At 43.5% G+C, this 15264-nt stretch overlaps 1 protein-coding gene across 1 annotated transcript in view; it reads right to left on the bottom strand.

Annotated features, from left to right (window-relative positions):
* Positions 1–15012, bottom strand: part of Gmps (guanine monophosphate synthase) — an 81396-nt gene extending 66384 nt beyond the window's left edge. The window contains exons 1-2 of the mRNA XM_008840639.3: positions 14780–15012; positions 2791–2969 (exon numbers count right to left, since the gene is read on the bottom strand). Of these exons, the coding sequence (XP_008838861.1) occupies positions 2791–2969; positions 14780–14806 (206 nt within the window). The 5' untranslated portion in view covers positions 14807–15012. The remainder of the gene's footprint in view (positions 1–2790; positions 2970–14779) is intronic.
* Positions 15013–15264: the final 252 nt, after the last annotated feature.

The following is a 15264-nucleotide window of genomic DNA, read 5'->3' as shown; positions in this document are numbered from 1 at the left end:
AATAGTTTTAAACTTTTACTGACCTATGCAAATATGTGCTTGAGTTTGAACCATGATGATTGGGCCCACTGATGTTCTGTTTGAACATCCTATAAAAACTCTGGCTGGCTGATGCTCGAGGCTGCTTCCATCCCTGACATAGACAGTCCAGTTGGCCGAAATAAAATTTTACCTTGCTATTTTCAATTAAGTGGTGCTGGTGATCTTCATTTGGAATGTGGCACATGAGAGATAGTAACCCAGCATAAAACTGGGTAAATGAACAGCACACCCCAATCTTATCTAAAGGAATACTGAAAACCAATTGCTGCTGGATGAGGAACAGCTGACCTTCCTAAAAAGAGGACCTCTAAATAGGATGACTATATTCACCAGACAGACAAGTAGTGGGGAATGGCTGGGGGTGCCACAGTTCCAACAACACAACAGACAGTAGCAGGGATAACAGAGTATAAGGGCTCTTGTCAGAGGGAGGGAGGCTATGGAAGGCTGCCATCTGGGAAGTGGGTGTATAGTTGAATAAGATAGGTTGGGAAAATCAACAAATTTTAAAAATGTATATTTGAGGAGGAAGCATGGAAATTTACATCATGTTCATTAGTAGAGGTGATAAACATTACCATTGAAATTTACCCGATGACTTTATAGACATACACAGGTGCCAAGGATCCAAGTGCAACTGATTATGACTAGTAATAATCAGATACATACAGATTAGAGATGCATGCACCAACATCTCAGTGTTAGTAGCAAAAACAATGAGTCTTTCTGCAAGGAACAATATATTCTAAAATGAAGTGGAGATCTTTTTTAAAGGTTAAAAACTCATTCAATTTTATGTCTTACAGGGCTTATACTGAGTTCAATATTGTATAACTGTATTAATTCAACTGCGAACCAAGAAACTTACAGCCACTTGTGAAAGCAGTGTACTCTTGCTCTGGAGTGGTTACTGAATATGTTAAAGCTGTAATGAAATGCTTCCTCTAATCATGTAGTTAATAATTTTTTTTAAAAAGTACACTTAAAAAAAATTAAACATATAGTTTTTTCCCCAAAATATACTATAATCATAAATCTGATGCATACAAAAAATGTAATTCTCTTCTAGACTAAAAGTTTTCAGTATCTTCTCCTCATTTTTACCTCCTCTGCTTTAGGGCCTGTTAGGGACTCCTGCTGTTTTGGGTTGTAGTCTTTCCATGTTCGGATAGCCGCATGTTGGCTCGGCGCGAATGGGAGGACTCCTCTTCTCAGCAGGGCGCCCCCCTACTCTCTTCCTGACTCATCTTTGAAGTAGCCGCCACAGATACATGGCCTCTGGCATAGGAACTGCCAGGTTTTCCTGTGTGATAATCAGGAAATGTCTGGCAGCCTGGTGGAAGCCCACCACCACATGTAAATGGGGCATCCTAAAAGCACCTATCCACTAAGGCTTTTGCCACTGCCCCCACAGTATAAATATCCTGGTTTCCCCTTAATAAATCGGAGTTGCATCAGAAGCTGTGTCTGAAGCTGTATCATTGAATCCTGCATCTCTCCAGAGGGGGCTGTCCTTTTGTAAACAACGACTCACGAAGACCCTGCTTTCGCAGTTCCTGCACCTCCCCTCGTAACCCGGCAGCTGACAGATCTCAAACCCAGAGGAAGTGCCTGGTAGATTGGAACGGAACCCGCCTGGAGACACAGCGATCAGTAGAGTCGCCAGCATCCAGTAGTCGTGGAGAGCCTCAGCAACGCGGTGCGCGACACACGCACACCCCAGCAACGCGGCACACGGGACCCGCCCCAGCGGCTCGGGAGAGACAGGCGCCAGCCAGCAGCTGGCGTTCCGCGAAACCCGCCCGCCCATAAGGGCCCAAATTGAGCCCTTCCTGTTATAAAGGAAAGCTATTATAGTACACTGATTCTTAGTACGACCTTAAGGTGTTTCTGCTTGTAATCTGGGTTTTAGAAAAGCTGAAGAGAAAAACTCTTTAACCCAAATAACGTGGAAAATAGCTTGACCATTCTTGAGCCAATTTATACATAGTATTTCTTCTATAGAAGCTGACCCTGGTGAGGACCCATTGCTTCTCCTATAAACTAAGATTTTACAATGTCCTTGGCACTTAAATAGGCAACTATTCAGTGGATAGATTTACAGAGGTGAGCCCATGCCTATGGCTGACATTATTGTGGGAGAGAAAATGACTACTCATGTCAACTGCTGAGATATTGAAAAGGGTTTAATGTGGTAATCTGAGTTCTGAGAGCCAGATATAAATGGCACTGTTAATGACTACATTCTGGGGTTCTTGTTTCAAAACTGTGATTCTAGGGTTGGAGAAATGGCTCCTTGGTTAAGAGCTCTCTCTGGCTGCTTTTGCAGAGGGCCTGTGTTTGATTCCCACATGGCAGCTAACAACCGTCCATTAACTCCAGTTTCAGGGAAATTTGGCATGCTCCTCTGACCTCCATGGGCACTGCATGACATGGATGCACTGACATATATGGAGGCAACAATACACTCACACACATAAAATAAGAAAAATAATAAATAATTTAGAAAAAAAACTGTGATTCTGTCTCATAACACTTGATTTGCTGTGAAGACACGGACTATTTTTCTTGAATGAATTAGAGTAATTTCACTAGAAGGTAGGATACATTTTTGAATGTAATCATTTTAGGTGTTATATCAATTGAGGGCTATGGTAAATAAATCTTCACTTTTGTCACTGTTAAAAAAAAAAAAAAAGAAATTCCAAAATCTAGACTCAATCTCATAAAAACATAGTGAAAAATCACCGAAATCCTTGTTCCTTTATGGCAAATGCTGGTGTTTCCAGGGGGAAGATTTCAGACTGCACAAAAAGTTCCCGAACTCTTCGGTCTATGACTTTCCCATACTGAGCTCCAGCATCCAAAATGACAACAGCGCCTTCGTAGTGCTGACGGCCATCCTTAAGATCTCCAGCATTCTCCAGCTACAAGTAAACAAACATAAACTCTCATTTATAAATTATACTACTTGGGGCCCACCCACCACATGGCTGAGCAGGGAAAGGCACTTTCCAACAACCCTGAGGACCTGAGCTCAATCTGTGGAGCCCACAGGATGGAAGGAGAACCAACTCTCTTCACAAGTTGTTTTCCGACCTCTATTTGTGGTATACACATGTACACACACACACAATAAATAATACATAAGTAAATCATTAAATGTGCTATTTTAAAAATACAGAGTCGGGGCTGGAGAGATGACTCAGTAGTTGAGTGTGTGCACTGCTCTTACAGAGGATCTAGTTCTAGCACCCAAGTCAAGTGGCTCACAACTGCCAGTAACTCCAGCTCCAGGGGATCCAAAACCCTCTTCTAGCCTTTGAGGGCACCCTTACACCTTCATACATGTATACATCTTTAAAATATAATATAATAACAATCATAATAATGATGATAGGGAGTCATTGTCAGCTCCAAAAACACACAGAAAATGCAAGCTGTTAACTTAGGATGCATTTCTACATTACAGATTGGAAACAATCCTTTATAGATGAAGACTGAAATATACAACCACACCTGGAAAACATGAACATGTGAAAAAAAAGCTGCCATTTACTGTCACTTTCTGGTAATGTGCTTTATGTGTACTGTCAGGCGTGGAAGAGGAAACAGTCTCCCTCTGCCAACAGCTATGATTTCCACCCACTAGAGCAGCATTTGTGTTACTTGTGCCTAGTTTGGACAGAAAGTCACATGATCACCCTAACAGGCACAGCACTCCTCTGAGGAATGTACTAATGAGAAGATTAAAAGTTTGCTGCTAGAAGATAAGTATGGTCAAATTAACTGTACTAAATTTTTTTTTTCTATTACCACAAAAAATTGGAATAAATGCATCTGACCTATTACATTAAGATTTTTTAAAGGGTTTTTCAAAATGTTATCCCTGTCAAACATAAATTGATAACACTTTTCTAGAAAGCAATCTAACAAAACGTAAATATTCTAACAATGTTGGGCTGATTTGTTGTTACTGTCAGTGTGACACACCTGGAGTCACTTGGGAAGAGGAAACTTCAAACTGTACTTTTCTTAAATCACAGCAACAGAAAGAAACTAGAACAAATGTCTTGAAATCTTTACTGGAATCAACTTGAAAATAATGTAAAAGTGGGTATGGTAAGTACAGACACAAGATTTCCCATGTAACAAAATCAACTGAAGCTGGATGATAAATATATTGTGCTGACTGCATTAGCTGTAAAATCTGCACTTTAAGCAGCAGCTTAGACCAGTCCTTTTGCACTATACAAACCTCCCCACTTGTCCCTCTTCATTTATCTGCAAAAAAAAAAAAAAGCACACCGCTTCATCTACAGCACCATTATCCCTCTGTCACAACAATAAACAAATAACCATCCAAGCCATTTACAAGAGAATTTGTGAGGGCCCCCAACTAGAGGCCAGAAACAATCAGTCCACAAAGATTTCAGTCATTGGTTGCTCAACAAAGTAGAAAAACACAATGACAGAAATGAGCCACAACTCTACTCTCAAGTTTTAACCTTAGTCTGGGGTGGACTAAAGAAGGGTGAATACACACAGGAATGTGTACACACGCACACACACACGGATTAAAAATTTCTCCAAGATCTTAATCTTTATTCTTAAAAAAAAGAAAGTATTATCCTAGGCTGGCCTGGAACCCCAATGTAGCTGGGAATGACCTTAAAATTCTGATCCTCCTGCCCCCAGCTCCCAAGTGCTGGCATAACGGCCATGTGCCACCATACCTTGTTTATTTGGTGCTGGGGAACTGAACTCAGGTTTTCTGCCAGGCACAGAAGATTCATGTCCACATTCATGAGTCCACCAGTGTGTGGGGGGGACAGAGAACCTCAGGTAATCACTCCTCATCTTCTACCTTATTTGAGGCAGGTTCTCTTGGTTATTTGCCTCTGCAAACACCACGTTTACTGGCCCATAGGCTTCTGGGGACTCTCCAGCCTCATTCTTCATCCTGCTGTAGGTACACTGGAGTTACAGATACATACCAGGGGCCTGGCTCTGCATGGCACAGGGATGTAACTCAGGTCCTCCTGCTTTCACAGAAAGTGCTTTACTCACTGATCCATCTCTCCAGCCCAAAACAGAGAATGGCTTAACGGGCACTACAGAATACTGTACGAGTTTCTCACTCAGTTCCATTAGCTACTTCAAAATTTTTGCCAAATGCAAATAAAACATTTTTTAGACATCACAGGTAGTTTTGCTGTGTATGGTTCTGATACACACAAATTTTCATTACTGTGATTCACAGCAGGGATTAACACTATTTCCCCAACAGCATGGCTAATTGCAGTTATCAATTAAATATTAGATAGTAACTGTAATTACATGAAATACAAACTTCACTGTCAGGTCTTTAGTTGAAAATCACTGCATAACAGATAAGGCTCATGATTCCCTGCTCATGACCAATCACACCCTTTCTTTCCAAGTCTGCTGCTGATTTGTCACTGTATAGTCTATAACTTTGGGTCTCAGTGATAAACGCACAGGCCATTTTTACGAACATGGAAAATCTCAAGAGAAGGACCAACCAACGGAGATGAAAAGCGCAGTAAGGATGTCCAAAGCTATGGTACTGGGGGTGGAACTTGGGTCCTGTGTAAATACAGTTACAAAAGAAAGAGCTGAGCAGTCACGCTGACACCACCAGGTTAAGAGCTTTCGCACAGCCAGAGAAACTCAACTCATCCATTTTAAGGACAGTGGTAGTGGTGAAAAAGGGTAATGATGCCCTAGAGGAAGTGATTCAGAGAAACGTCACAGATTTAAAGGAACCTTTGGAGATAATTCATGGCATCAAATGTGCAAGGGATAAAATGTTATTAGCTATCAAGACATGGAAATGAAAAGTTTTTAATGTTTTAACAAAAAACAAGATAGCTTTTTCACTGTTAAATTTTTCTGCACAATTTTAGCTTTTACCTTTTTAAAAATATTTTATTATTTTATGTGTATGATATGAATTCATTGTTTGCATGTATGTAAGCACACCCATAACATGAAATGCTTGTGGAGTCAGAAGAGGGCTCTGGATCCCCTGGAACTGGAGTTATGGACTGTTGTTAGCCACCATGTGGGTTCTAGAAATTGAACCTGGGTCTTCTGCAAGAACAAGAAGTGCTCTTAACCACTGAGAGCCATCTCTTCAGCCCTTTAGCTTCTGTCTCAAAAAGACAAAAAAAATAAATAAATAAAATAAAATAAATAAAATAAAGTAAAACAGCTGTTGCTGCCCAAGGAGTGAAGAGGCAGTCAAGATGAGGAAGTGATGGAAACATTTTATATACTGACTGGGTGGTAAAAACACAGATACAGATATGTCACAATTCAAACTATATATAAAGATCTGCACAGGTTAGTGTGTGCATTTTATCTTAATAAAAGTTTGTTGTTGTTTTTTAAAAAAAAATTTAAAGACTTCTCTCCACAAAGCAAAAGGCACTGCACATTGAGCAACAAACAGTTCTCCTCAGCCTTCAAGGGCATTAGATATTAACATGGCCAAATCTAAGAGCTAGCTTTTTACAAAAATCATAAATCTAGGTTCGTTACTTCAGTGATAAGAGCACTGCCTAGCATGTGCAAGACCTTGGATTGGAAGGAAGAGTAAGAAAAGGGGTTGGAAGAGGAGAACGAGGAGAAGGAGGTGAGCGGTAGAGTGTCTGTTTGGTATATGAGAAGCCCTGTATTCAGCCTGGCACCAGAGAAAACACACATGCACGCACGCACATTTGCTGAGCACTATGCCAAGTGGTGTCACGGGTGCTAAAATCAGAAGCATTGCTATAACCCAATAGCAAATTAAAGCAAACCTAAAAACTCCTATTCACGGGCTGGAGAGATGGCTCAGCAGTTAAGAGCACTGACTTAACTTGCAGAGGTCCCGAGTTCAATTCCCAGCCACCCACATGGCGGCTACAAACCATCCTTAACTCCAGTTCCAGGGGAATCTGAAGCCCTCTTCTGACCTCTGCGGCACTGCATGACACGGGTGCACTCACATACATGCAGGCAATACACTCATACACATAAAATAAAAATGATTAAAAAATTTTTTTTAAATCCTATTTTCTACAGTTTTTTTGTTTTGTTTTGTTTTGTTTTTAAGTAGGGAAGTGAAAATTCAGCTGAGTTAAGGTTAGGGCCACACATTTGTAATCCCAGCACTCAAGAAGAAAAGGCAGGAGGAATTCACGGCCAGCCTGAGTTACGAGATGCCCCCCCCCACCAAAAAAAGTGAAAGTGGCCACAATGCATATTACATCAATAAAAGAAACTGAAGCAGAAACAAAAAATGAAAAGCTAGCATATTAAGCTCAATTCCCAACACTGAAAGATTTGAAAAAAAGACTATATATGGACTGGAAAAAAACCCTCATTGTCTATTATTATGTATGGGCATAAAATCAAACACACAGACCATAGAACCACATTAAGGATCCCAGAGGTAAGCCATGCACCCAGACACAGCTGATTTTACACACACACGCTAAGTACACACTTTGCAAAATTGGGTATCTACATGCAATGAATGAAACTGGACTCCTCCCATCAACTCAAAATGGATTAAGACCTGAAACTACTGGAAGAAACTGGGAAATGCTTCAGGATATTGGAATCAGCAGGGATATTTTCAGCCTAGAACCTTTTAAAAGCACAGAAAATAAAAGCCCAAATAGACAAATGGTATCACATCAAACTAAAAAGCTCCTGCCCAGCAAAGGAAACAAGAGTGATGACCCTGGAAAAAACAGAAATCCCTGTAATCATTCAACAATGGGCTGATATCCACAAAACAGAAGAACTCTAGGGCCAGCAGGATGGCTGAGTAGGTTGAAAGGCTCTTATCACACAAGCCCAACACAAACCTGTGTTCCATCCTGAGAATGCATGTAAAGGTAGTAGGAGAGAATCAACTCCATCAAGTTATCCTGCGACCTCCACACACATGCCATGGTACCCACCCCCAACACACACACAAATAATAATAAAACAAAGCTTAATAGCAAAAAAAACTTTAAATGAAAAATGAAAAACTAGGTAACAGGTCTAAATAGGTATTTCTTTAAAAAAAAAAAAATCAATGGCTACAAATACATTAAAAAAAAAAAAAAATTCAACAGCACTAATCAAAGAAACCCAAATTCAAACCACAAGGAAATATCACCCTACTCCACCACAGTGACTACTGTATGCCAGTTGTGATGAGCCATGCCGGTAATCCCAACACCCAGGAGGCTAAGGCTGGGGGATTGCCACAAGTTCAACATCAGCCTTGGCTATACAGTGAGTTCTAGACCAGCTTGGGCTACACAGTGAGAAACCAGACTCAAAAAAAAAGAGTGAGAATTGTCATTGTCAAAAAGAGAAAAAAGAGAACAAGTGTGGGTAAAGATGGATGTACAGAAGAAGAGTCCCTTTACACTCTCCGTAGTAATATAAATTATTTGCTGCAGCCATCATGAAAGACAGTATGGAGGTCCCCTGAAATTCAAAACAAAGCTATCATGTTCATTAACCATCTCACCAAAAATCGAAGGGAAATGAAACCAGTGAGTCAAAGCCGAGTGTGGTTCATGCCTTGAATCCCCGCATGCAGGAGGCACAGGCAGGTGGATCTCTGAGACTGAGGCCAGCCTGCTCTCCACTGAGTTCCAGGCCAGCTGGGGTTACAGGAAGACCCTGTCTCAAAAGGGGGCAAAAAAAAATCAGTGAGTCAAAGAAACATTTGCACCATGTTTCTTGTAGCACTACTCACAAAAGCAAAGAATTGGAAACAATTTAAAATATTTGATGAATGCATTAAAAAATGTGCATTTACATAATGGAATACTACTCCACCGTTAAAAATCTGTCATTTGTGAAACATCGATGGAAACTGGGTATCATTATATGAAAGAAGCAAAACAAAGAAAGATAAGCCCATATGGTCTCACTCACCTGTGCAATCTAAAAAACAAGCTGCTCTCATAGACATTACCAGTAGAATGGTGGTTACCAGAGGCAGGAAAAAGAGACAGAGGAGGAAAGACTGATCAGTGGTATGCATTTAAATTCTTCAAAGAAGGTGCATCTACATTAAAGATCCTAGAGACTGGAGGGACAGCTGTGCTCTTTGGCTAAAGCACTTGCTGCTTTTCCTGAGGCCCTGAGTTCCGTTCCCAGCAGCACATCAGGTGGTTCACAACCACCTGTTAACTCCAGCTCTGTGGAATCTGAGGGATACAAGGCCACAAACCACAAAGGCAACATGTAAGTCTATAGATTTTCCCACTTCACTGCAGCCCTCCTACCTGATGACAGCACCTATGTATTTTGTACACACATTTATTAATTTATGACATTCATTTCTTTGACTACAGAATTTCAAGGGGATGTAGCATGCACAAAGTCCTGGGTTCAGTGTGATCCCCGGTACTAGGAATACCAGGTATGATTTTGCCTGCCTGTAATTCCAGCACTTGGGAAGTAGAGTCAGAAGGGTCAGAAACTCAAGGCCATTTTCAGTGCTACATAGTTGAAGCTGAGGTCAGCCTGAGCGACACTAAACCCTGTCTCAAACAAAAAAATTCATGTACCCATTTCCATGGTGGAAACAAGTCATTCAAAGTAACGAATCAGTGTTCCTAGCCATCGTCACTCGTATTTGCCTCAAAATAAACTATTTTCTTGTTTCCTTAAAGCAGAGTTGTTATAACGTCAATAATGGATACTTAATTACAGCTACGACTAAGTCCTGGTCTGCTACTGCATGGTAGGGTGACTACAGCTAATAACAGTTTGCTGTAGATTTCAAAAGCTAATGGGATTTTTTAATGTTTTTATCATAAAGAAATAATGAGTGTTTACAGGATAGATCACTTTAAGTTGATGGTATGCATTACACCATGAACAGAAATATCATGTGGCACCCCACTGTTACATACAATGTTTTTATGTACCAGTGAAAAATAAATTCAAACGGATGCTATTGGGACATCAAGATGGCTCAGCAGGTAAACGCATTTGCCACTAAGCCTAACATGAGCCCCAGGACCCACATGATGAAAGGAGAGAACTCATTCCCTCAAGCTGTCCTGACCTCCATGACGACGTGGCACAAGCATTCTCACACACACACAGAAATTCTAAAAAGGATTTAAGATGCTATTAGGAGTATAAGTAGCAGCATATTATAAAGACTAAAAAACAATGTAAAGAAATACTTTAGTGGTTTGCCTATTAAATATTCACTGATGTTAGACTTTAATGCCTACTACAGAGCAATAACTATCAGACAAGCAATACACCTTGTCCAAGAATGGGGTATGGTAGCACATGCCTTTAATCCCAATACAGAAGGGACTAAAGCAAGATCACAAATTCAAAGGCAGTCCTGGATACATAGTGATACTCCCTCTGTTAAAAAAAATAAGGCCAGGCATGGTGGCGCATGCCTTTAGTCCCAACGCTCGGGAGGCAGAGGCAGGCGGATCTCTATGAGTTCGACGCCAGTGTGGTCTCCATAGTGAGTTCCAGGACAGCTGAGGCTGCAGGGAGACCCTGTCTCAAAAAGACAAAATAATAATAATAATGAAAATTAAAGAAAATTTAAAACAAAATAAAAAAACCAAAACAAAAATCCCAACTTAGAGAGACTGTTCTAACATCTGTCCAAGGCAAGGCTTTGGAAATCTGAAGTCCTGCTTCCAACACAAGTATGAGAAAGTGAGTTTGATCTCCAGTACCCACAGAACAGCCAGGTGTGGTGGCACATCCTCAGGAGACAGAAATAGGAGGATCCAGCTGTGGGGCTTTCTGGCCCAAAACCAGCCTAGTAGAACAGTGAACTCCTGGATCAGGGAGAGAAACTGTCTCAAAAAATAAGGTAGAGAACAAAAGACACTTAACATTGACCTCAGGCCTCACCCAGACCCACCCACACTCATTTGGGAGAAAATTTGAAATCCTAGATTTAAGTTCCTAATGCAACTCAGGTAAAAGTTGGCTTAATTCCCATGGTGCTCCATTAGTTTTGAAAGATAAAAAGACTTGCTTTTCCAGTGATGAGCAGGAAAAACTAACAAAAAAATGGATAAAGTTTTGGAAAATACTAATGTGGAAGAATTTAAAGGGGAATAGACGAGGGAAGAAGCTTAACCAGAACTAAATGAATTAATAAACCATATAGAAAACTAATACTTTATACCAGGCGTGGTGGCACACACCTTTAATCCCGGGACTAGGGAAGCAGGGGCAGGGGCATCTTTGTGAGTTCAAGGCCAGGCTGGTCTACATAGCCAGTTCTAGGCCAGCTGGGGCTACAGGAAGACCGTGTCTCAAACAAGAAAAAAAAAAAAGAGAAAAAAGAAAACTAGTACTTTAGAAGCTAACAAAAAAAATGTAATCAATAATTTGAATGGAGGTAACCTAAGTGGATGATATTACTCCAGAAGTAACAGGTTTTTAAACAAAAATTCGAAGGCCTGGTACCAGGTACCTCCCTGTGAGTTGTTTGCCAGGGAGGCCCCAGAAGCTCCTAAAATAACATAAGCTATTGCACTGTTCTTGGTTACCCATCAAAACTAGATGGCGTTTTAGTTCATCTCTGTTGCCATGATAAAATACCCTAAAAAAAGCAACTTAGGGGGCAGGAGAGATGGCTCAGTGGTTAAGAACACTGGCTACTCTTGCAGAGGACTTGGGTTTGGTTCCCAGCATCCACATGGCACCCACACGGAGTTACAACCAACCAACTCCAGTTCTAGGGGATCTGATGCCCTCTTCTAACCTCCAAGGGCATTGCAGTTACATTCACCCAAACAAAACACATAAAAATAAAATTTAAAAATGTTAAGTAACTTAGGGGATAAAAGGTTTGTTTTAGCTCCTGATTCTACATTACAGTTCATCATAGCAAGAAAGTCAAGGTGACAAAAACAATACAGCTAGTCATATCACATCCAGTCAAGCGCAGAGAGAACTGAACGCATGCATGCTAGTACTCAGCTACCAGTTCAGGGATCAACATCCAGGAACAATGTCACCCTAGGCTGGATCTTGCCACATCAATCAAGGCAAGACAATCCCCTACAGGTCAACCTCATCTAGATACCCCTCACTGAGACTCTCGGGTCATTCTAGGTTGTGTCAAGGTGACAATTAGAACTGTCACAGATGGAAAGACCCTAGTGCTGAAGACAGCACACTTTGGATACAGGATTACAGGACATGGGGGAAAATCAAACTGGACTCCCTGCTCCTTCCCTGTTGGGGGAAGGGTGGTATGGGATGGGGATCATCAATGGTCTTGATCAGCTGTGGAACCTACTACTGTTGTTTTGCCAGCTTTGGATACAGGATTACAGGACATGGGGGAAAATCAAACTGGACTCCCTGCTCCTTCCCTGTTGGGGGAAGGGTGGTATGGGATGGGGATCATCAATGGTCTTGATCAGCTAGCTGTGGAACCTACTACTGTTGTTTTGCCAGATGGACATTTGGACATGTTGTCAAGCTGCTTCCTAAATACTTATGCTTATACATAAATATTAATGTTGCTCTCAACCTTGGTCACGTTTCTTTTTACAGTGAGCAGTGGTTAGTGCAGACACTCATAATTGATCAAAGTACTAACAATAAGTGACTGTTGAGTGCTCAGCGTTAAATGGGCCATCTGTATCATCTTCCAAGGCTCAGGGAAGGAGTATAGAATGCAAGAGCTGGAAGATGGGGAGGAGTGCTATGATATGTCTTCTGGCAATGATGTGGCCATGGCAATCGTAAATACACACAACAGCTGTGGAAAACTTGCACAACATCCTGGGCCCTTCAACACTCCATAGTGGATGGGAGGCTGAGTGGCTGCCCACTCTGTCCAGGGCTGTCCTAGTTTACATCTGTTGTTCTGGAATCCCATGTGGATGTTTTAGGATTTTTGAGAAGGACAGCTGGGAAACAAACCCAGAGCTCACCAATGCTAGAAAAGTGCTCTATCACTAAGCCACATCTCTAACTCCAGATTTTTCACTTTTTTTATATTATTTTTATTTTATGTGTATGAGTGTATTGCCTGCATGTATGTGAGTGCGCCCGTGTTGTGCAATGCCGCGGAGGTCAGAAGAGGGTGTTGGATTCCCCTGGAACTGAAGTTAAGGGTGGTTTGTAGCCTCCATCTACATGTAATAATTTTTAAAAAGCAGAAGCCTAAGAACATATTACAATACCATTCCTTCTGTCTGTAGCAAGTATATTTAAAAAATCACAAAGGTAAGCTGGGTGTTGTGGCTCACATCTGTAATCCCAACAGTGAAGCAGGATTGCTGTAAGTTCCAAGCAAGTCTAAGCTATAATGAGACCCTGGTCTCAAACAAACAAATATATATATATACATATATAACCCTGAAATAAAATTTAGTTATTTCGCCTTATGCTCAAATGTCACAATGATTAAAATTCTCATTTTTTAAAAAAGTTGGAAAAATTTTATCTTTATACTGTTGAGATAATTTGAAAACAACTTTCTAATGTGACTTAATTTTCTGAAAACGCTCTTCTCAATTGCACTACATATTTTTCAAAGCTTGTAAAAGTAGGCTTGAGTCCTAATATCTCAGCTCATAAAGATGAATTCTTCCAATGAGTTTTAAGGTTCAAAATTAAAGACAAATGCTTTGCAAATCAATTAACATAGAGAAAAGAAATATCTGGTTTATTGTTCTGAGCACAGGTGTCTAGGCTTAAAAGTACAGCTGCTAACGCATGCACAGTGTTGAAGGACTCCTAAGTATTAGACATTCACAGAGTAGACCCTTAAGCTGTAAGACTGTGCGCGCTACAGTCCAAAGTTTGCGATTTAACACACCCGAAGGGAAATGTAACAAGTTCCTAAAGCCAGACCTTAGACAGCGGAGAGTGAAGTGAAACGCATTTCAAGACAACAGCATTCCGCTGACAAAAGTCACCGTGGCGGTGGGAAAGGCCCAAGAGGGCTCCGATGCGGAGGCAGGCGAAGGTGCGCAACTCCGAGGCGGGGAGGCGGGGAGGGGGAAGCAGTGTAGGGAGGCCGGGAGTCGGGGGCGAGGAGCAGCAACGGCTCTGTGCGCTCGCGTCTGGGCTCAGCAGTTAGCCAGCTTCACCGGCCCCCGAGCCCAAGGCTCCCGAGAGGAAACCCCAAAGGCGGGAAAGCGCCGCCGCCCCCCCAAACCAGCAGCGCAGGAGAGCCTGGCCACCAACTTCCCTCCCAGGAGGTGGGAGGGCCGGGCGACCGAGCCTGGCCTCGGGCCGTGAGCAGAGCGCACCCGGGACCGGGGGACCCAGGCTGCAACTCTGCGGGTGCCCCAGGGCGCCGAGGACGGAGAGGCCTCAACTGCGGGCGGGAAGCGCTCAGGCGGGAAGCCTGCAGGCGGGCCCGGCGCAACGCCGCACGCGAGGCCCCGACCCTGCCTGGCCGCCGGCGAGCCTTGGGGTCCTCAGGGTGGCCAGGCCTGAAGGGCCGAGGCCCAAGCCCAATCGCCAGCACAAGGACCCCGCACCGCCGGGAAGGTGCTTCCGCCGCCCGGACCTCGACACGCGGGCAAAGCCAACAAAGCGCCTGGGATGCCGAGAAGCCACACCGAAGGCCCGGCAGGGCAGCTATGCGCCCCTCACCCGGCCGGCAGGGCGCAGCTGGGAAGGGGCGCGGAGGGGCCCGGGCCTCGCTCCCGCGGCGGGCAGAAGCAGGGACCCCCAAACCGAGACTGACCTTGGAGTCTCCGTTGCACAGAGCCATGGGGCCGGACCGGTGGAGGCCGCGAGGCCGAGACCCGACAGGAGCGCTTCGGAAGGGTGGACGCCGAGGCCGAGAGCGAGGCCTGGTCGGGGAGCAGCCCGGCGCGGGGACGGCAGACCGCTGTGAAGCGCGGCGCAGAGCAGCACTCTCGCAGCGCGGGCCCAGCCGAGACTCCTCCGCGCGGCCCGCCTCCTCCTTCCGCTGGTCCGCCTCGGGGAGGAGCCAGAGCACGCTCCACCCCGGCCGCCAAGCCGCCCGCCCTCGCGGGAGGAGAGAGCCCGTGGCCTGGGTTCCCAGACTCCCTAGCAGCCGCCCGGGGCGCCTGCGTGGCTCTGCCCCCAGGCCACCCTGAGGCCCCTTGCGACAGCGGGCGGTTTTCCAGACTTCCGTGGCTGCTAAAGGCTGGCGGCTAGAGGAGGAGGCCTCTGGAGACCTGGGAATCTGGGGTAACCTTGGCC

The sequence above is a fragment of the Nannospalax galili genome, unplaced genomic scaffold (assembly GCF_000622305.1).
Source record: "Nannospalax galili isolate Female #2095 unplaced genomic scaffold, S.galili_v1.0 scaffold59, whole genome shotgun sequence".
Lineage (NCBI taxonomy): Eukaryota > Metazoa > Chordata > Mammalia > Rodentia > Spalacidae > Nannospalax > Nannospalax galili.
Note: the sequence above shows the minus strand (reverse complement) of the source record. Positions and strands in the feature narration are given on the sequence as shown.